At 33.6% G+C, this 22128-nt stretch overlaps 1 protein-coding gene across 2 annotated transcripts in view; it reads left to right on the top strand.

The window, feature by feature from the left end:
• The first annotated feature begins 2972 nt into the window (after window positions 1–2972).
• The window catches only part of LOC137821096 (uncharacterized), a 32503-nt gene continuing 13347 nt past the window's right edge, over window positions 2973–22128 (top strand). Inside the window, exons 1-19 of one of the 2 annotated variants that reach the window (XM_068625520.1) lie at window positions 2973–3568; window positions 3655–3815; window positions 4287–4352; window positions 6470–6587; window positions 6692–6801; window positions 6904–6999; window positions 9143–9266; window positions 9922–9989; window positions 10858–10944; window positions 11201–11353; window positions 11485–11580; window positions 12629–12688; window positions 12794–12912; window positions 13048–13135; window positions 13879–13983; window positions 14692–14796; window positions 14879–14931; window positions 15019–15082; window positions 17698–17832. In XM_068625520.1, the coding sequence (XP_068481621.1) occupies window positions 3331–3568; window positions 3655–3815; window positions 4287–4352; window positions 6470–6587; window positions 6692–6801; window positions 6904–6999; window positions 9143–9266; window positions 9922–9989; window positions 10858–10944; window positions 11201–11353; window positions 11485–11580; window positions 12629–12688; window positions 12794–12912; window positions 13048–13135; window positions 13879–13983; window positions 14692–14796; window positions 14879–14931; window positions 15019–15082; window positions 17698–17832 (2046 nt within the window). In that variant the 5' untranslated portion in view covers window positions 2973–3330. The remainder of the gene's footprint in view (window positions 3569–3654; window positions 3816–4286; window positions 4353–6469; window positions 6588–6691; window positions 6802–6903; window positions 7000–9142; window positions 9267–9921; window positions 9990–10857; window positions 10945–11200; window positions 11354–11484; window positions 11581–12628; window positions 12689–12793; window positions 12913–13047; window positions 13136–13878; window positions 13984–14691; window positions 14797–14878; window positions 14932–15018; window positions 15083–17697; window positions 17833–22128) is intronic. The other variant, XM_068625521.1, reaches the window with a different exon arrangement.

Below are 22128 nucleotides of genomic sequence, written 5' to 3'. Positions count from 1 at the left end.
TTATTATTACTGTATATATATATAAAATTATATTTTGAATTTTTTTTAAACATAAAATACAAAAATATATGTCTTTTTAATCAGACAAACATATCTGTAAAGTTTGGTGATTTAATTGAGAAATAATAGGTTGGTCAATAAAATTAATAACAGGTTGATTGATATTAGATTGATTGAGAAGCACGTAAAACAAAACGTGAAGGCACGAGTGCCATTCACGTTTGTGCGACAAGGGCGACCTAGTATATTGGTTATACAAATAACTGATCGTAATTTTTATCACGTTACTCAAATAAATAGTGATTTGGAGTATTATCTCACATTTTTTACATCGGTGATAATAAAGAAAATATTAATGGTATATACATTAAAAGAACTAAGAATAATGTCCATAAGTATTCTATTGATTATCAGTTTCATATATATATATGAATAGAGAATATCAATATGACTAAACTTAAATTTCACACAAATTTATTGCAGCAATAATTTTGAGAGGTGTTTTGATTAAATTTTCTAGCAGAATCAACAAAGAATCCATAACAACTAAAAATCAACAGATCTTTATATCAAAAAGATAATCTACAACGTATTTATTGTAAGAATACAAAACGTATTTATCGTAAGAATACAAAATGTGAGTGGTATTTGGAATCATAGGAATTGTGTGTCCTTTGATAGGGGTGGTAGATGCGCTCGAAGTATTCGCCTTGGTACAGGTAAAAGTTTGGTCGTGGATTTACGCAAAGTCTCATTGTGCTTCCTTCGGGTACTCTAATTGGGTTTTGAACTCAGTAGATTGTATGAGGATGATAATTTAATGTTTTCCTATGGTTAGTTTGGTTGTTCCTTAGATATTCAGGTAGGTGTTTCGTGGTAGGAGTATGGTAAGGTGTTTTGCTCTTTATGTATAAGGGTTGAACCACTCCTGAAGTGGTTCCCATTTATTTATTTTTTATTGCCGATAAAAAAAACAAAATATAATGAGTATATGATAAAATATGAGTTGAGAGTACTTCTTGTTGTGTATTAGATGATCTTTTCCGTGGAGCATAAACTAGTATATATAGATTGAATTGTAACATATCTCTGCCTTTAGTCATGATTCTGTCTTAATTGTGTAATGGATTAATTGATTGAGATCCTTTGACTTGTGTTCTCTCATAACGTTAAATACATAGGTCGGAAAACAACCATAAATGACAAACTATCGGATCAGGTCCATGAGTTTACTAACAGGTAATTGATTTTGTTATCCGTAGCGTGAATATTCAAGATTGATGTTGTTTTTAATAACTTTAGAGGATAATTTTTTTTATACCTATATCTCCATATCCAAATTAAATTTTTTGTATATGGGTTGATTTTCATTTATATAATTTGTTGTTATTGATTAAAAAAAATATTTATAGATTATTTTTCAAAGAATAATTTTGTTGTAATTCTCCAACAAAAATCTTCAAATTCCATTTATATATCCAAATATTTACACAAATTATTAAAATTCACTATTGTAATTAATATATACTTTTAGACCATTTCAATAGCTAGCAAGCTGAAATCCATTTTTTTAAAACACCTTCATAGCTTACTCAACCTCTCCAATTATTAAACTCCTCTATCTGGTTGAAAAACTACCATCCTCCACTATTCACAAAAGGATGATACCTTATTCAATTCACCACACTATTCTCATCAATATTTATCTGAGCTCACATAAAAGGCATAAACTTGTGTTATATCACATGAATTTTTGCCCTACCCTCACTCAACACAACAAACAAATGCAATACATGGAATCCATTTTTTAAAAAAATCTGATTCAATACAAACAAGCACAAGATCCATCTTTTAAGTTTAAGCAAACTGAATAAGATGAATGTTGCAAAATTTTAGAAACACTCTTACATATTAGTTAGGCCTTTTATTCACAGAGAAAATCAAATTTTGTTGGAGGAGTTTGTTAAGGTGGTTAAGAAAATTATATCCATTTTGGGTAACAAAAATAATTTTGGTTTTAAAATATTAGGTTGAAACAAATTTAGGTTCTCAACAATGTTTGGTTAAAGTGTGTCCAAACTTTAATTGGCACAATAATAAGTGCAACAAAACATAAGAAGTAACAACCAAATAACTTGCAAAAACTTTAGGATTTAAAAGTTCCGATATTTCAAAAAATAAAAAAAGGTGTTACAACAATAAGTAGAACACACCAATAAATAATCAAAAGCCTCTAAGAGGTATTTAGGGAGGGAAAAAGCAATGATGAAAAGAAGATCACAACAAACACAAATAGAACATGTTCTAAGACCTTGATAGAAGACATTGTCTATAATTGCATGTTTTGATATTTATGACACTTCAAGACAATATCATTTTATGTTATTTTTTGTTTCAATAAACTCCACTAACACACACAAAGGGGAAGACATAGTTGAGAAAATGGAAGGTTAGGCTTGCTAGGATTAATAAACAATAATTTAGATTTAGTTTTTGAGTTGTTATATGAATTTAAAGGTCCAAATAATGTATAAATAGATTTTAATATTTTGAATATCTTTTCATGGACCACTACATATAAATAAGCTATAGAAAATAGATGAATTGAAAGGAAATATCATTCCTTTTTTGTCATATAAAAATTTAAAATACACATAGAACATAAAAAGACAATCATCCACTCTATTTCATTCAAATGCTTAACTTACGTTTTTTTATTATAAAAAATGATATTTTTATTTTATTCCAGATGAAAAATTAATATAATTTAAACATGCAAATTCTACTAATAAATAGCTATTACCTTTTCAAGTTTGTAATATGGAAGTAAAAAATGTTTTTTCAATCATTTTCAAATTTGATAGAAAATAAATGAGTTTTTTTTAGCGAAGGTAAATTATTCTTACAACCCGGTTATTTTCGCATTTATTTAAAAAATAAATAAAACACAGTCGGTGCATGAATAAAAAAACGGAAAGTATTTATTTAAACAGTTTTTGTCGTTCACGCATAACATAAACGGGAGAAAAGAAAAGAAAAGAAAAAAATCCTTCTAACAAAGAAAGAGATTGAGAAAACCTAGATGGATCAAGCACAAGAATTTCTTCCATTTTGCCAATGCGATGTGATCGTGGTCCAGCAGTTGTGGTAGAACCCAATCCTCTATCCACTCCGATTTCATTTCGTTAATCTCCTCTCCACCTTCCCCGTCTTCTTGCGGTTGCCGGCGGCACCTCCCCGTCATCGCCGCCGCCTTGTTTCTGTGGTCGCAACCCTAATCATCGCCCGTAGTGAAATCTGAGATTTGTGTGTGCCGAATCTTGATGAGCGATGGAGTTGGCACAACTAGAAGCATTGTGTGAGAGGCTGTACAATTCGCAGGACTCGGTAGAACGTGCTCACGCGGAGAACACACTGAAATGCTTCTCTATGAACACTGAATACATTTCTCAATGCCAATACATACTTGATCATGCCTTGACACCCTATGCATTGATGCTGGCTAGTTCCAGTTTGTTGAAACAAGTCACCGAACACAGCCTTGCCTTGAAGCTTCGCCTAGATATATGTATTGTTTCTCTTTATTTCACTCTTGTCCCCTCTTCGGTGACTCAAGATGCTGCAATTCATAGAACTATTTTTAATGCATGTTAGGGACGTACCTCATAAACTATCTAGCGACCAGAGGACCCGAGTTACAGCCATTTGTGACTGCTTCTTTGATCCAACTTCTGTGTCGAGTCACAAAGTTCGGATGGTTTGATGATGACCGATTCCGAGACCTGGTCAAAGAATCAATGAACTTCTTGAGTCAGGTGATATAAAATCGATTGTTTAATTTGCATGCAATACGGTATCTTGCATCGAAAGACGATTTTCTTGACTCAAGTAAAACAAGAAAAAACCTTGACATTGTGGCAAGAATCGCGGTTGCTTCATTTTAAAACCACGAATGTGGCTTATCCTCTTTTGAACATCACTCAATATCTCCTAAACTAAAAAAGGTTTCTCAGTTTACTTGAAGTGGTAGCCCTGAACCCCACTTCTGATTTCGGCACCTTCTCAGATGTGTAGTAACTGTGTACATAAGCTATTATTCTTTATGTTGTGACCTAATAATTTTACCACTGATAGTAAGTGCTTTGGTTTCTGCAACTTTTTTCTTAAATCCTATTAAGTTAACCAGAAATCAGTATGTAATCTGAAATTGTTGCATTGCACACCATCTCAATTGGTAGATTTCTGTTTCTGAGACATATTGCTCATAACATATTTTTTCAATCCAGGCAACGCCAGGTCATTATGCCATTGGTTTGAAGATCCTAAGTCAGCTTATCTCTGAGATGAATCAGGTTAGAGTTTAATTTGTGCTACTTGAATATCTGTAGTGCGGACATTACAAATTACTGTTGGCACGGGTTTGTGGTTGTATGTGTCTGTTTATGGAGTTCATCCAATGATCTGGACATTGAACAGTAAAAATGGGGGGGATGTTGGTTCCGTGCCTTTTTAGGGGCGGGGGGGGGGGGGGTGTTGAGTAATAACAGGACGGTTTTCTACTGGAGAAGTTGTACAAAAAACAGATAAAAGATTCCTTGATTATTTACCACACAGATTTAAAGTAGTCAGCTGAAGCAGCTGTCTTAATATTCTTATTTTATTGTTTTCTGTATGTACTTTTTTATTTACTAGAATATTCATAACATCTTGTTGTGCTTCTTTATATTGAAAATGATTTGCTTGTCACTGATTATATCCTTTTTTTGTTATAACAATATGAAATTTTACTTAAGTGATATTTAAAATGAGTGTAAGATCCTTTGAAGTTTGGGTAAGTATCTGTCTTGGGTTGGGGGAATTTCTCAAGATTCCTTGGAAATTCCGGGATATAGGAGTTATTTTCTTCCTGGATTTTTTCCCTTCTAATTGTGCCAATATACTTGTATCTCTAATGTTGTCAAGATTGCTGGGTAGGTTGTGAGATTGGTCGATTTATGATCTTCCATTCTTGTCCTGAGTTGGATTGTGCATTGAATCATGTTGTGCACAGGTGAGATCGCAGTGAGATTGTAGCAAATTTGTGAAATCTGATGAATTTCATGATCCTGCAAGTTGGTCTTCGGTCTGGTTGAACAGCCCAGTATATAAAAAACCCCTATACCAAAAACCCCTTTTTTTGTGCCCTTAAATTCAATTTCTGCTCCCTAGTTTCAGTATAGCTTTGAAGATGCCTTAGTATATGTGAGCCCTGTTCTCTCTTGAACATTTCCTCTACCTCTCTTGTCTGTTTTGCATGTCATCTCTCTCGACCTTCTTTATTGTCTTGCAGATTCCATGTGTCCTGCACATCTTAAGCTGTGACTTATTTGTTTATGTTGACTTATTTGAGATTTAATTTTCTCAAATAGATTATGTTGGTACCTAAAATTTTCTATGGTCCATGTACAATACTCTTGTTCTTTTTGTGGGATCCTAAACCAATTTTTCCTTTAATGTTGTCATCTTTGTGTGTGTGTGTGGTATATGTGTACATATATCTGTATGTATGCATAATTTTATATTTTAGTAGCATCCTATGATCCTACATTTTATCACTTTGGACCCACTCCTGATCCTAAGGATCTTGATTTTGACAACATTTGGTATCTGTGTGAATGTTTCTTGAGGGTTGGAGCTAAGGGACTTGAAAAAGAAGAATATGATAAATCCCTTGTGTATATTGAACACATAGGGTTATATAACTTATGTTTATATAGAAAAAGAAACATATGAGCTAAGTCCATTACATAAATAGAAATATCTAACAATATCTATAATATCTCTTAATATCTAACACATGTTGTCACATATTCATTAATGAGTTTAAAGCAATGGTCATGTGCGGAATATATGCTTCATGAGGTCATCACATAAATTTGTGGTAACCTCATTCCAAAGGTTTGTGAAATTTGAATATCTGTGTTGGTTATACTTTTTGTTAGGTCATTGTTAATAAAATATAAATGAAAAAAAAACTTATTTGGCGAATGAGTTTTGTTGGAGATTTCACATCGATTAGAGATAAAACTAATTTACAATATATATAAGTAGGGGTAATTCCCCTTACCAAGCTGGTTTTGTGAGGATGAGTGCGACTTAAAGTTCATTCTTAATATAGTATCATAGTCCATCCTAGTGAGGTTTGTTGGGTCTATTGTGCTAGCTACTATCGGGCCGCTATGGGACCAACCACAAATATCCAGTTCCATGCTCGAGATGTATATGCCTTGGCATGAGTGGGTGTATTGCAAATCTTACATTGACTAAGGATAAGACCAATTTACAGTATATAAGTGGGGGTAATCCTCACCTTACCAAGTTGATTTTGTGAGGATTTGTTAGCTTAAAACTCACTTCTTAATAAGTTTCATAATCACTTCTACTCGTTTTTTATTGTTCTTTGATCTATTATATCTAAATCCTTCCTCAGGCTAATGCTGGAATGCCTGCAACAAATCATCGAAGGGTTGCTTGCTCCTTTAGAGACCAACATCTTTTTCAGATATTCCAGATATCTTTAACATCCTTGGGTCAACTGAAAAATGATGGTAAAAATGGAATACTCATACTCTTAATTTCCTCCTCTCTTTTAGTACCTTGTTTCTTACTTTTTCTGTCATGATGTTGAGATTAGAGATTGTATAATATGCAGTTGTCAATCAATTGCAAGAATTGGCACTTGCTCTTTCTTTGAAATGTTTATCATTTGATTTTGTGGGGACATCTGTTGATGAAAGTTCAGATGAGTTTGGCACAGTTCAGGTATCAGTTTTTCTTTATTTAAAATTTTAATTTTTGGGAAGTACCACAAAAGTTACTTTTTTTGTTGGTTCATCTACTATCTTGTAATATGGTGGTTTGCAGATTCCATCACCTTGGAAGCCTGTTTTGGAGGATTCTTCAACACTACAAATATTTTTTGATTACTATGGCATTACAAAGCCCCCTCTTTCAAAGGAGGTCTGTATATGCTTTTTTTCAATGATCATATATTTCACATTTAGATCTTGAAGTTCACCAAAACTAAAATTTTAATCTTTTTTGCTTTTTGGAGTATTACTTACATTGATTATAGCCCCCTTAATTTAAAAATATCATGTGAGAGCACTAGCTTAACCTGAATGATCAAATTTGATTATAACCATTTTAAGTTAATATGCTTTCTACATATATCTATGTTATAAATTAGTGTTAACATATCAAGGGCATACATGATGTATCTACTGCTATTTTATTTCTTACTTTTCTCGGTTTATTTAATTTATTCTCATTCAAAGAATTTTGTCAAACCATCAATGTTCATTAGTTTTATTTTCTTTCATGACCTATTTGTAGGTTTTATGCTGCCACTTGTTAGACTTCGAACTTATAAATGTAGGCTAGCTATTTGAGATTTGAAATTGGCAATGATGACATAGCCTTTAGAATGGAAAAAGTGTTGGCCAAATCATGATTAGGTGCTATTTAAATGTTTGAAAAGTAATTACAACGTTATAATGAGGCAAAAGTGGGCATGGCTGGTGTTTTTAATAGTGATGGTGTTATACTAAGTCTGAAACAAAAACCTGTTCTTTTGAAAGAGGATGACTGGACACTTCTTGGCAAATTCTGGTGGGATTCCTTGTTGTTGCAGGAATGTTTTATGCTGTAAAGAAGGTGTCGGTTGAACGTTATTTTAAGTGTTTATTATAATGAGGCAAAAGTGGGCATGGTTGGTGTTTTTAATAGTGATGGTGTTATACTAAGTCTGAAACAAAAACCTGTTCTTTTGAAAGAGGATGACTGGACACTTCTTGGCAAATTCTGGTGGGATTCCTTGTTGTTGCAGGAATGTTTTATGCGGTAAAGAAGGTGTCGGTTGAACGTTATTTTAAGTGTTTATTATAATGAGGCAAAAGTGGGCATGGTTGGTGTTTTTAATAGTGATGGTGTTATACTAAGTCTGAAACAAAAACCTGTTCTTTTGAAAGAGGATGACTGGACACTTCTTGGCAAATTCTGGTGGGATTCCTTGTTGTTGCAGGAATGTTTTATGCTGTAAAGAAGGTGTCGGTTGAACGTTATTTTAAGTGTTTATTATAATGAGGCAAAAGTGGGCATGGTTGGTGTTTTTAATAGTGATTGTGTTATACTAAGTCTGAAACAAAAACCTGTTCTTTTGAAAGAGGGATGACTGGACACTTCTTGGCAAATTCTGGCGGGATTCCTTGGTTGTTGCAGGAATGTTTATGCTGTCGGTTGGTTAGAAAAAGATACACAACTGAATCTCCAGTTTGTAGACTACCAAAAAGTGAAGATGATCTACTTTTTCTCTTGGGGCAATAATTTTCTTTATTGTGAAATAAAAGCATAATTTTATTTGAAGGGAGATAAAAAGAATGACAAAGATGACTTGATCTCAACCATTATAAGGCAAAATATATAAAACGCTAGTACAGCTTACAGCCTTCACTTAGAAGCTCCCTTCTTTCATAAGTATCTCAGACTTAGACTACCTTTCTCTTTGCCTTCATCCTGCCTTGGGATTCCTATTGTAACCTCCAGAATAATAAATGTTAAAACAGAAAAGGGAAATGAAAACAAGCAAACTTGAAAATACTCTTCAATCTCCTGGCATGTGTGACTAGGAAGAGCAGTTTGAAAACCTTTGTTAATGACTTTGCCGAAACCTTTTTATTGGTATTGAAAATTTCAAAGTAAACTCCCTAAGCTTCACCAAAGTAAGGTAGTGAAAGGCTGTGGGGCAGGTTAAAGTATCATTTCCTTATGAAATCAAGCAACGCACCTCATGGAGAAAAATTATTATTCAACATTACCCCATCCTTTGCATTACATTTTACTTGAAAATTGAGTATGACACTAATGTACTATCAAGGTATTAAATAAGATATCTTTTGTTGAATATTTTTCAAATTTTTATATTATCACTTGTATTAGATGACAATTTGTTTGTTTATTTTGGAAAATCGAGAATTTAGGTATTTCTTGACTAATGATTGGTTAATGCTTATTTTATTTTTGTGAAATTTTCTTATTGACGGTTCATCGGCCTGTACTTTTGAGCCTTCTTTCTCTCTTAGGCATTAATTATTTTTCTTTCCAGGCACTGGAGTGCTTGGTGCGACTAGCGTCTGTAAGACGCTCTTTGTTTACAAATGATGCTGCCCGTTCTAAATTTTTGGCCCATTTAATGACAGGAACCAAAGTAATCCTGCAAACAGGGCAAGGTGTTGTAGGCTTGTTACTTCTTCACTTGTTTTGTATTGTAATGACAAACTGGAAATATTATCTTCCATTATTATACGTGAAAGGAAAAAATGTCTATTGTTCAGTTTTTTTGGATTTCTTGTTATATATTCATTATGAGCAGCATTAAATAAAACAGAACATCTCTCTATCTTACTTTCTTTTTGTGCATGTATTTGTCATCATGACAATTTATTCTGTCTTAGCTTGTTCAATCTTCCTGCCTCTTCAACAAACCAGTCAGTTATTTACTGCCAGTGTAGGGAGTGAGAGTTTGTAGAAGCTCTTACTCGACCTAGGTAAAAAGCTCTTGGGTGAGATTTTTGTAATTACAGGTGAAATTGGGCTGCACATGGTTGTCATTTATAAGCCATTAGTCAGGAAATAGATTAGTTGAATTTAAGATTCAATGTACTCTATTTTTCAGTGGCATTAAAAGGGGAAAGCCATAGTAAATCTCTCTAGGTTCAGCAAAGCAAAAAATGTTGTGAAGAAAGAAGTTATACACGACAAACATTGGCCAGACTTGCATATACATTTTGAAGCTCTACTTAATACTTTATTTCCAATTCATGTTTTTGCTCTCTTGTTTGGTATTGGCCATGCATTTACAATTTCAACTGTGTTGGAAAGCAGGTCTTGCAGATCATGATAATTACCATGAATTTTGTCGTCTTCTTGGTCGTTTCAGAGTGAATTATCAGGTAGCCTTGTGTGCGGTTTTTTCCTCCTTTTGTGGTCTATCTACTGGTTTCTATTTCTAATTGGTAGTAATGCAATGTACATAAGCAGGGACATGGGGTTCATGCAGTGGAGGCTAGGTACATACTTTGGCTTAGAAGTTAGATGGGCACTGTACTGTGTGCACCATACAAATTGCCCCTAGTAATTCTTGTGGAATTTTAAGTTTTCAAACTTTAATACACACCATGATAGGATAGTAACTTCGAAGACCGACTATAGTTTTTATAATTACGTTGCCACTGTTTATTGTAGTTAGCTAGAATATTATTTAAATTTTATGTAATTAGTATTAGTATATTAAAGAGACAAACAAGTGCCGGAATATATTCATAATTTACATATCATTGCTTTCTATATTACTCTGCCAATGTTTTGAATACTTCACTCCTTACACCTGAAACAATTCCATAAATTTTATTATTATTTGTGTCCTAACGGAATAATTACATGCATAAATGTTTAATTTATACTTATAAACTGGAGCAGTTCAAGTTAATTATCACAGGGCATACTAAAATTTTATGACTTTTTTATTTGTATCTTGTCCTTTATGTCTCAACCAACTTATGTTTATTCCACTGCTTAAAAGTTTAGTGTTCAAATATGAAAATCAACCTTAACTTATCTCTTCCCCAAAACTGCTGCCTCCAAACCATGAGGAACTTGACTTTTCTGATTTGTTAATACGTGGAGAATTATGTTGAAAAACTTTAGCGGAATAACTCTGCATGTTCTATAATTTATTCCATCCGAACATCCTTTTGGTATTACTTTTTTTCCCCAATTGCCTTGAACTTGTTACCTAAATTTGTAAACTAAATGTTGCAGTTGTCGGAGCTTGTTAATGTGGAAGGCTACAGTGATTGGATACGTTTGGTTGCAGAGTTTACTCTCAAATCTTTGCAATCATGGCAGGTTAATTATTGTGTTGCTTTAGAAAATTTCCCAGAGAATACATGATATATAGCGGCTCAAAAATCATATTCTGAAGTATTTTTTGAGCAATTTATCTTTGGGACAATGGTGGCAGTGCCAGGAAAAAAATTCGTGACTACGTCTTGTGATAATTATCAATAAGATATACTTCATGAGTTTATTAGGTTTCAACTGAATGTTTGCATGTATATTTTGAAATATTGAGGTATTGATTAAGCTGATATTTTCTTGTCAGTGGGCAAGCAATAGTGTATACTACCTGTTAGGGCTGTGGTCTAGATTGGTGTCTTCTGTTCCATATTTAAAAGGTGATGCGCCAAGCTTACTGGATGAATTTGTTCCCAAGATTACTGAAAGTTTCATCACATCAAGATTCAATTCAGTACAGGTATTTCCAATTATCCATGCATGCTTTACATGTTGCCTGCTGCATAGTTACAGGCTGTATGCATTTAATTTTAAACATTTGTTTATAAGACATTTGTCATAAATGTACTATCTTCTGTCTGTTTTATATAGGCTGGATTGCCTGATGATCTTTCTGAGAACCCCTTAGACAATGCAGAGCTTCTTCAAGATCAATTAGACTGCTTCCCATACCTATGTAGATTTCAGGTATCATCCATATTTAATATTTTCATTCTTCTATTTTTAATAAAAGAAGAAATTTATAAGGCAAAAAGGATATAAGAGGAGAATATGACAGATCAGTAGAATATAAAAAGCTAAAACAAACAGGAATATTAACAAAACAACTGTCCAGCTTCCGTGCTCATTTAATGTGATAAAGAATTGATATAATCTTATTAAGTAAAAATATTTGATCTTGGTGGGAACTGATGAATTCCAAATAAAGTAATTCTGGATCAAAGCCTAAGTTACTGAGGTAAAAAAGGAAGTTGCAATAAAAGAAGAATTAAACAAGTTTTAGGTCCCTAATAGACTGAATTTTGTTTTTGAGTACCCAATAAGTTTTTTCTTCAATTTAGATACCTTATAAATTAACCGTTTTGGTTTAAGTCTTTTCTGTTACCTATGTCAGTTGTATTGTCTATATTTCCATTAAGTTATCACATGTGTAATGTTGAGCAATAATCAATATTAAATCCCTTCAATTACCTGTATTGAGATGATACATCACCATATGATGCAAAACATATTGGTTATTATGATAAAAAAAATATTGAGGGAACAAAAGAAAATTTAAAAATGTTTCATGGACTTAAACTAAATATTGAATTTAGGGACTTTAATAAAAATGATTAATTTATTAGGTATCCAATTTAATGGAAAAATTTACTGGATACTCAAAGAAAAAATTATATATCGGTAACCTTAAACTTTGTTTTATTCATAATCATATTCTCTTTAAATTCGTTATATTGAGCAAAGTGGCTATAATAAAGCTACACAAAAATGGGTTAATGGAGATAAGTGACTCAAACAACTGAATTAGGTAGTGACATCAAGAGGCAACCTTGATTTAATTTATTATACTGAATTCTAATCTTTTGTGTATGATCAAGGAATGAGATAGATATCATGGTTGTTACTCATTTGCTGCAGATAGGAAATACTTTATTCATTCTTAAATACTTTTTTTGCAATTCTGCTGCAATTTATTGAACTATGATTGCTTGACTCCTTTGTATTCATTGTGCAGTATGAAAGCAGTAGTTTATTTATAATAAACGTAATGGAACCAGTCCTGCAAATATACACGGTATGGTTATAGCTTTCACTGAATGCTGATAGTTACCCCTTTTGTAATTTTTGTTGAGAGAATTTGTTATAAATTGATGTTTAACTGTTCTCAATGACAAAATAGGAAAGAACAAGAATACATGTTCCTGATAACAGTGACCTCAGTGTGATTGAAGATAAACTTGCTTGGATTGTTCATATCATTGCTGCAATTCTTAAGATAAAACAATGTACTGGTTGTAGGTAAAAACCATTTAGGCTCTTGCCTTTTTCTTTTGGAATGATGTGGATCATCAAAGAAGTTCTGAGCAGTGTTCATAGCTTATCAAGTATCAACTTATTTGTAGTCTTATTTTCATGGGGCATTTATATATGCAGTTTGGAATCCCAAGAAGTGCTTGATGCTGAACTTTCTGCTCGAGTTTTACAGTTGATAAATGTAACTGACAATGGAATACACAGCCAGGTACTGGCTCAACGTTAGTTTTTTTCATTTGGCAATCCGTTGTAAATTAGCATGATGACATTTAAATTTAATTGAAAAATTCTTTGGTTGTAAGTGAGGACATCTATGTTAGTATCTTGTATTTGTGTTGTTGGCCGAAGGATAATCTATTGTATAAATAATTTTGGTATGAAAGTATTTTTTTAAGAGTAGCGCAGTACATAATTTTGGTGAGCATAAGGCATCCTTGCCACAACACAAAAAAAATGTGCAGAAGAACAATGGAAAAACTAAATATCAAAATTAAGTGATGGTAAAATCCTTGTAAAGTTCATGCGCTCAAAGGATTGCTTGAAGTGCATATTGCCACAAATTTGGCCTTCCTATTCCTACCAAAACATTTGAACTTTAGGGGATCAAATTGATGAAACTAACCTATAAAGGGTAGGGTATCTTCCTGAGACTATAACACAGTTTTACTCTATTTTTATTGCAAAGTAAGGTTCCTATATGATAAATGGAAGTCTTTTATTTTTGCCTTGTAATTGATTAGTTCACACATGCAACTGGTTGAAATCACATGGTCTTTTGGAGAACTACCAGTCATAGTATTATTCTATTAATGCAATTACAGAATGGAATCTATGTCTTAATCTTATTTTGTTTATGGTTTCTTTTATTTTGTTTTTCTTGATGATAAATTTAGTCAATGATGTGGTTTAGAAGAATGAATTTCTTACTTGTTTGTTTTTGGCATTTGACAGAGATATGGTGAGATAAGCAAACAAAGACTAGATAGGGCAATTCTTACTTTCTTTCAGCATTTCCGAAAGTCTTATGTAGGAGATCAGGCTATTCATTCTTCCAAGGTAATAAAATATTTTAATTATTGAGAATAAACTATTTTGCATGGATGTACCAACTTTACAGGTATAAAATGTTAATTTTTAAAAATTCGAAAGTATTGGTACGTTAAAAAGCTTTATAATTTTTTTATTGATTGATATTTATATATAGACACATGCACACAAATGTATGTATTATGCAGGAAATGGAATTTATCTAATCAAGCTGGCAGAATTATATAAAAGATAAAAAATCGTGTAAATTTAAGATAACATAAAAGGACATATTTGTAAATTGTGAAAATATTTGTAATAAAAAAAGTTAGCTAGCTCAATTTGATCTGCTAAATCCTTCCAGTTGCATATTGCTGCTGTTGCTAGTTGAGTTACTTTCCCAACTTGCTGTCATCCCCATGTGTGACTAGAAACGGCACTTTTCCTCTCAAAATGCTTGCGAGAATTAATGAGCTTAATTGAGATTGTATAATATATTGAGAGAGAGAAGGAAAAATATCTAACTTTAACTGAAAGTGATTGGTTGGTTGTACTTGAGGCATACCTAAGTGTACCCAGTTACATTAATCCTCGTAAATACATACCCAGATATAGCCAATATGTACCTGTTATAGGTATGGCTCACAAATCGCAGTACCCATGCTTCAGATTAATAAATTCACTGGACATAAATTGAGCTTTCTATGCACCTGTTCATTTATATATTTTATGTTGCAGCAGTTATATACCCGGTTATCTGAACTTCTCGGTCTACATGATCATCTATTGCTGTTGAATGTTATTATTGGCAAGATTGTGACTAACCTTAAGTGCTACACAGAGGTATTTTTATAGCTTTTCTTTTTTTTCTGATTTAATTTTTTTTCCTGATTTAACACACTAATTGTGTTTGTGCTTATTTCAGAGCGAAGAGGTCATTGATCACACCTTGAGTTTGTTTTTGGAGCTTGCATCTGGGTTAGTCTTAGTTGGATTGAAGAGTATTAGCTACCTCTTTTGTAGTTAGGACAAGCCACTAGAATTAACTGTTTTCTCTTGTTACAGCTACATGACTGGAAAGCTACTTCTGAAGTTGGACACAGTGAAATTTATTGTTGCCAATCATACGGTAGAATATCCTTTTTGTCATTTGCTCATTAATTTGTCTTGGATTATCATTCACTTCGCACTAGCTAAAATGGGCAGATGATGTACTGTCATATAAATTGAAAATGGAAACTGAGTTTTAAATGACACAATCCATCATAGTTCACAAGTGACTTGACTAAGAGTGATTTAATATGGAGTTGTATAGTATACAGTCAGCTCTTGCTTTTTCATGCTGATATGTGAATGTTGATCAAGATCGCTCTTAGGTTATTTTTCTGGTTAAAACTTTAACTGGATGGGTACTATCTAGACTTCTTTTCGACTATATCTAAGTTGTTAAGTGTTCAATAATTCAATTAAGTATTCTATATGACAGTGGTCTAACTATGTTGCATATGAATTAGCTGTGCTTTAAAACTCAGACCAAACTAATAGGTTGAACTGGTTTAACTGCAAACAGACCAGTGACCAGTTTGGTCACATTTACAGATTGGAAATGCCATTGACCCGTACTAATGTCCTGATTAAGACTATTAACTGCATTTCTATGTTGTCCAACAATGCTTGGTTCAAGCATGAAAAATAAGATTACGAGTTAAGGCCACTGCACTTTGACTATCACAATAGATTGCAGGAGGACCGTACGATATTGTTGGAGATCCACATCGAATAGAGATTATGACATTTCATAGTATATTAGTGAGTGTAAATCTCACCTCAGCCGATTTTGTAAGGTTGAGTTAGGTTTAAAGTCTACTTCTTAGTATAATATAATATATAACCGGGTGCAAACCTCACCTTATGAACCGGTTTTGTAAGGTTGTGTTAGACTTAAAATTCTTGACCATTATCTATATAAATATGTTTAGGACCTTCAAAAGGAATATTTTGTTTAATATTCTAACTTTCTCCAATAACATGAAAAGAAGCACTAGAATCATAGCATAAGGAGGATGTTGTGAAGTGGAAAGATGAGGTGAGGGAGGACGATAGTTGGCAAGTAGGTATTGATGAGGTGGAGAAAAAGATTGTTGTTGTTGATTGAATGGACAAAAATATCCTTGACCAAACTGATTTGTATGTCCTTGATAATTAGAGTAAAAATTACTTGGAGTGGAAGGTTGAAAACTGTGATCAAATCTGTAATAACAGAAAGTAATACCGTGCCTGGTCTTGAAGCATAATTGGCATTGAACATTGGCAAAATGCCCTCTACGATCACATCCTCTAAAACCAGTTCCATGACTACTATGAAAAGTAGTCAAAAAATTGTTGACCTACACTTGAGTATTTTGACTAGGAGTAGGTAAAGTCAAAGCAGTAGAAGGTTCTCCATCGTTGTTTGAAATAGAATTTGTCAAAGGTGCACAAGTCAGATTAAGAGAAGCAAAATCAATAACACTTTTCTTGTGGTATTTCTCAAGACGAGACTCATGTATAAGAAGAGGTTGAAACTTACTTTCAATGGCAGAAATAACAAATTCATAATCTTGAGACAGCTCTTAAAAGAATAACATCAATGTGTTCTTGAAGAGAAATTGGATCTCCTACAGAAGTAAAATAATCAATGAAAGATTTTATTTTAAGAAGAAAATCACCCATGGAATGATGATCATCAAGAGTCATGGAACGTAGTTCAGGGTAAAACTCCCGTACTATTTCTCTTGTTTGTTAGTGAAATAATCATGTATTTTGTCCCAAACTTGATAAGAATGAATACATCTCAAAATACGTTAAAGAAATGATCTTGATAGAGTGGACTGCAACTAAGACAACATCATCTGATCTTGTTGTTCCCAAGAAACATAGGCTGGATTAATTTTGCCAATATCTCGATCTATTTCACTCAGAAACCAAATAGGAATAGATCAATTATAGTTTAAACTTTAAATCAGAACGGGTGGATACCAACTCAAAGGGCAAGCATACGCTTGTTAGTTGTTTCCCTAAATACTAACTTTGGTTCTCACCTATGGCTTTTGGAGGATGCTTATGGGTAGAAGTGTAAATCTTGGCTTTCCCCCTGATTTTTCAATGTATTTGCATAATTCAATGATTAATGCTGTCTTTCTTCTCCAGAGTCTTCCTCATTTTGGTAATTTCATTTCCACATGGTCTTAATTGACATGGAAGCTAGGAAACTTAAACTCCTCTAGGTTGTTATTGTATCATGTAAGCTTTGAACTAATCTAGAGCCTAGATCTGAGAATGTGTCATCTAATGCATTTTATTGGAGTTAAATGGTTGGAACTTTAGGGCATATATCTGTTCCTGAACTTGCAATAGTGTTTTTCTGTGGTCTTTCTACATAATTTGGCACATGTTTGCTTCAAGGGAGTTTCCATTTTAAATATATGAAGAGATTGGGCTGACTTGCTGCAGTTTTTACTACTGAAGTAAACTCCTCTGTTTGGAGGATTTTTCTTCTCCTTTTGGCTACACCCTCCCCATTTCCCTTCTAATGTAGTTCTATTTCTATTAAAAAATGATATACAATGATCTTTTAGATTGGACATTGGTGTTGCATTTCTCCCCTCACTCTCTGCTCCATTGTTTTTCTCCACATTTCTTTGTTTATGGAATTATATTCCTGTGTCTTTTTTCTAAATTCTTTTTCACTATAATTAATCTCAGAGGGAGCATTTTCCATTTCTGGAAGCAAAAAGATGCACTCGCAGCAGAACTACATTCTATTACACTATTGGCTGGTTGATATTCATGGAAGATAGTCCCATGAAATTTAAATCTTCGATGGATCCACTCCAGCAGGTACTCTGCCACTCATCTCATTAAAATGCTTGTATAGTCATTTTTTTAATCTCATGTCTCTCTATTAATTATTGCGGATTGGATTGTGCAGTTAGTGAAGTGTTTTAACATTATTGGACATATAAATATGACTGGATTTTATGTTTTGCTTGCATGTGATGTGCTGTTAAGCTTTATGCAATTTATAATTTATTCATCGGTAGATATAGTTTTTATCACTCAATTGCACATTAAATTTGAATAAACACCAAACATGAGACATTCACATTATGAAAGAGCATACATCTGATTTAAGGGTAAAGAATCTCTGGACTGAAGTAATGGGGGGATCTATACTGAAGAATCTCCATCCAAATTCCCCTTTTTGATATACCTAGTGTTGATTAAGTACAAAGAGGAGTGCTTGTAGTTCTGTATCTTGTATACACCTGACTACTTTTATTTATAATGAACAAAATCAATAACTAATAATGAGAAATTTTATTCATTAAGATATTTCAGTATTTGATGTAATAAAATCATATCATATTTCTCTATTTAATGTTGTCCAATCATATCATATTCCTCTATTTAATGTAGTCAAATCATATCTTTAACATTCCACCTCAAGCTAAAGCATATTTATCATATTAGTCAAGGTTGCCAATTTTCATTAGCACGAGACCTCTTGAGAGACTTAGTAAACATGTAAGCCAATTGGTTGTCGGGGCTAAAGAAGTCAATAGTGTAAAGCTTCATGCATCGATTTGGTGTAGGTGTGTGAAGGTGGGGTATCAAGGAATTGGTAGCAGTTGGCCATGACTTAAGAAGCATGGTGGTCAACAAAGAAGGATGGCTTTGATCCAGGGATCCCATTAGAGGTTGAAGAACAAAAATGTTTGGAGGGTTCGACTATCTAAGAGCAAAATTTCTTGGAGGGTTTTTGTGGACAATTTGATAGCAAAAATGCTCAAAGAGAATGATGTGTGCTAGTGATAAAAATGCTCAGAGGGTGCAATAGTAGTCAGAGCAAACAAGCTTGAAGGGTGTAACAGCTATTGGAGACCAAAATGGATATAGATTGTAGTGGTTTTGGTAGAGAAAAATGTTGCAATGGGTGTTGTTTACCCAAGGTAAAAAAATGTTAGTGAATGAAAACTGCGAATTAGAGGGACCAACAAAAGAGGTGAATAATTAGAGTGCCATTTAACTTTGTTTAGGGGAATGTTGGAACTACGAGTTGTTTTCTATATTTCAAATTTTTTACAATGAAATTAAAAATCAATTTGGGATTTCCATTCGAATTTTGCGCAGTGATAATGGACGTGAGTATCTTTCTCATTCTTTTCAAAATTTTATCGCTTCTCATGGTATTCTTCATCAAACTTCATGTGCTTATACACCTTAACAAAATGGGGTAGCTGAGCGCAAGAATAGACATCGTGTTGAAACAACTCGTACTATTTTAATCCATGGTGATGTTCCTCAACATTCTTGGGGTGATGCTGTTCTTAGTGCATGTTATCTCATTAATCACATGCCATCTTCAATTTTAGATGACAAAATTCCTCATTTTATTTTATTTCCACATGACTCTCTCTACTCTTTACCTCCCAAGGGTTTTGGGTCCACATGCTTTGTTCATAATTTTAGTCCTGGTCTTGATAAATTATCTCCTATGTCACACAAATGTATCTTTTTAGGGTTCACTAGATCACAAAAAGGATATAAATGTTTCTCACCTTCTCTAAACTGTTATTTTATTTTTGCAGATGTCACCTTTAGTGATTCTTCCCTTTACTTTAAGTCTTGTCCTTCTCCTTCTATGTCTTCATCTAATCAGGTTAATATTCCTCTTGTTGTGCCTAGTGCACCTAAAGATTCACCACCGCCACCAACTCTTCAAGTGTATTGTTGTCTTCTCATCGTCCATCAAATGACTCTCTTCTAGTGCCAACACCTCATCCCCCTCCGGCTCTAACAATTGAACCTAACATTCCTATTGCTATTCGTAAAGGTATACGTTTTACCCGTAATCCCCCCTCTCCACATTATACTGCTTTGAGTTACCATAGACTATCTCAACCCTTTTATACCTGCCTTTCATTTATTTCTTCTGTATCCATTCCAAAATCTATATGTGATGCCTTAGCCCATCTTGGTTGGCATCAGGCCATGCTTGATGAAATGAATGCGCTTCAGAATAATGGAACTTGGGAACTTGTTCCTTTACCATCTAGGAAATCTGTTGTTGGTTGCAGATAGATTTTTGCTATCAAAGTTGGTCTTGATGGTACTATTGATCGTCTCAAAGCTCGTCTTGTGGCTAAGGGTTATACCCAAATTTTTGGTTTAGATTATGGTGATACTTTTTCTCCAATGGCAAAGATGGCTTTTGTTCGCTTATTCATAGCCATGACTGCTCTTCAACAATGGCCTCTTTATCAACTGGATGTCAAAAATGCCTTTCTTAATAGGAGTTTGTTGGAAGAAATTTATATGGAGCAACCTCCCGGTTTTGTTGCTCAGGGGGAGTCTTCTAGATTGGTATGTCTTCATCGCAAATCCTTATATGGCCTCAAGCAGCCTTCTAGGGCTTGGTTTGGAAAATTTAGCAATGTTGTTCAACAATTTGGTAACTCGCAGTGCAGCAGATCATTCAGTTTTTTATCGTCACTCGAGTGTTGGGTGTATCTATCTTGTAGTATATGTTGATGACATTGTTTTTACAGGTAGTGATCACCATGGCATCTCATAAGTAAAACAACACCTTTGTCAACACTTTCAGACCAAAGATCTTAGCAAATTCAAATATTTCTTGGGGATTGAGGTAGCACAATCCAATACTGGTATTGTTATCTCTCAAAGAAAATATGCATTGGAGGAAATTTGGTTGATCAATTCGAAATCTGTTAATACTCCCATGAATCCAAATGTCAAGCTTCTATCCAATTAGAGGGAGCCTCTTTCAGATTCTGAGAAGTACAAGAGATTAGTTGTAAAATTGAACTATCTCACTGTTACTGGTCCTGATATTTCCTTTGCAGTCAGTGTGGTGAGTCAATTTCTTAATTCTCCAAGTGAAGATCATTGGAATGCAGTCATTCGTATACTGAAATAGATTAAAGACTGTCCTGGAAAAGGTTTGTTATATGGTCATAATAATCATACTAAAGTCGTTTGTTATTCAGATGTTGATTCGGCAGGATCTCCATCTGATAGAATATCAACTTCGGGTTATTGTGCCTCCATTGGTGATAACTTTATCACTTGGAAGAGCAAGAAACAAAGTGTTGTAGCGAGATCTAGTAGAGAAGCAGAATATAGAGCTATGGCCTCGGCTACTTGTGAGCTTATTTGGCTTAAACAGATACTTAAAGAATTGCAATTTGGAGAGGTCACTCAAATGACACTTATATGTGATAATTAGGTTGCTCTTCATATTAGCTCAAATCCAGTTTTTCATGAAAAGACCAAACATATTGAGATTGTTTGTCATTTCATTCGAGAAAAGATTATATCGGGAGATATCAAAACCGAGTTTGTTAATTCAAATAATCAATTAGCAGATATTTTTACTAAAGCTTTACGAGGGCCTAGGGTTGATTACATTTGTAACAAGTTGGATACATATGATCTATATGCACCGGCTTGAGGGGGAGTGTTAGATATTATTAGATATAATTAGATATTATGAGATATTATTAGATATTTCATATTTATGTAATGGGCTTAGCCCATATGTTTCTTTTCTCATATAAACATAACCCTATGTGCTCAATATACTCAAGGGATTTACCCTACTCTTTCTTTTACTTTAATATGGTACCAGAGTCATTTTTGAGCCTATTCTAGTGAGTGTTTGTTGGGCTTATCAGGCCACCCGCTATCGAGCCGTTGTCGAACCACCCATAATATGTTATCACACGCACGAGCTGTTACTCTCGGCGTGAGGGGGGTGTGTTGGAGATCCCACATCGACTAGAGATTAAGAAATTTCATAGTATATAAGTGGATGCAAACCTCACCTCATAAGCCGGTTTTATAAGGTTGAGTTAGGCTTAAAGTCCACTTCATAATAGGGAACTAAACAACAAAATTGTGACAAAGCATATCACAGAGGATTGTACCACTCAGATACCATGTAAAGTGGATTACTTGTAATTATGTGTCTTGTACATACCACTATGATACCATGTAGAGAGGACTACTTGTAATTATGTATCTTGTGCATAGTAAGTAGTTTTATTTTTAGCAAAAAGAAATACAATAATAAGGAACAAAAATAGTAATAAGTAATCATAACGATCATATGTT

Source organism: Phaseolus vulgaris, chromosome 9 (assembly GCF_000499845.2).
Source record: "Phaseolus vulgaris cultivar G19833 chromosome 9, P. vulgaris v2.0, whole genome shotgun sequence".
NCBI classification, from domain to species: Eukaryota; Viridiplantae; Streptophyta; class Magnoliopsida; order Fabales; family Fabaceae; genus Phaseolus; species Phaseolus vulgaris.
The sequence above is the reverse complement of the archived record's forward strand: the minus strand, read 5'-3'. Positions and strand labels throughout refer to the sequence as shown.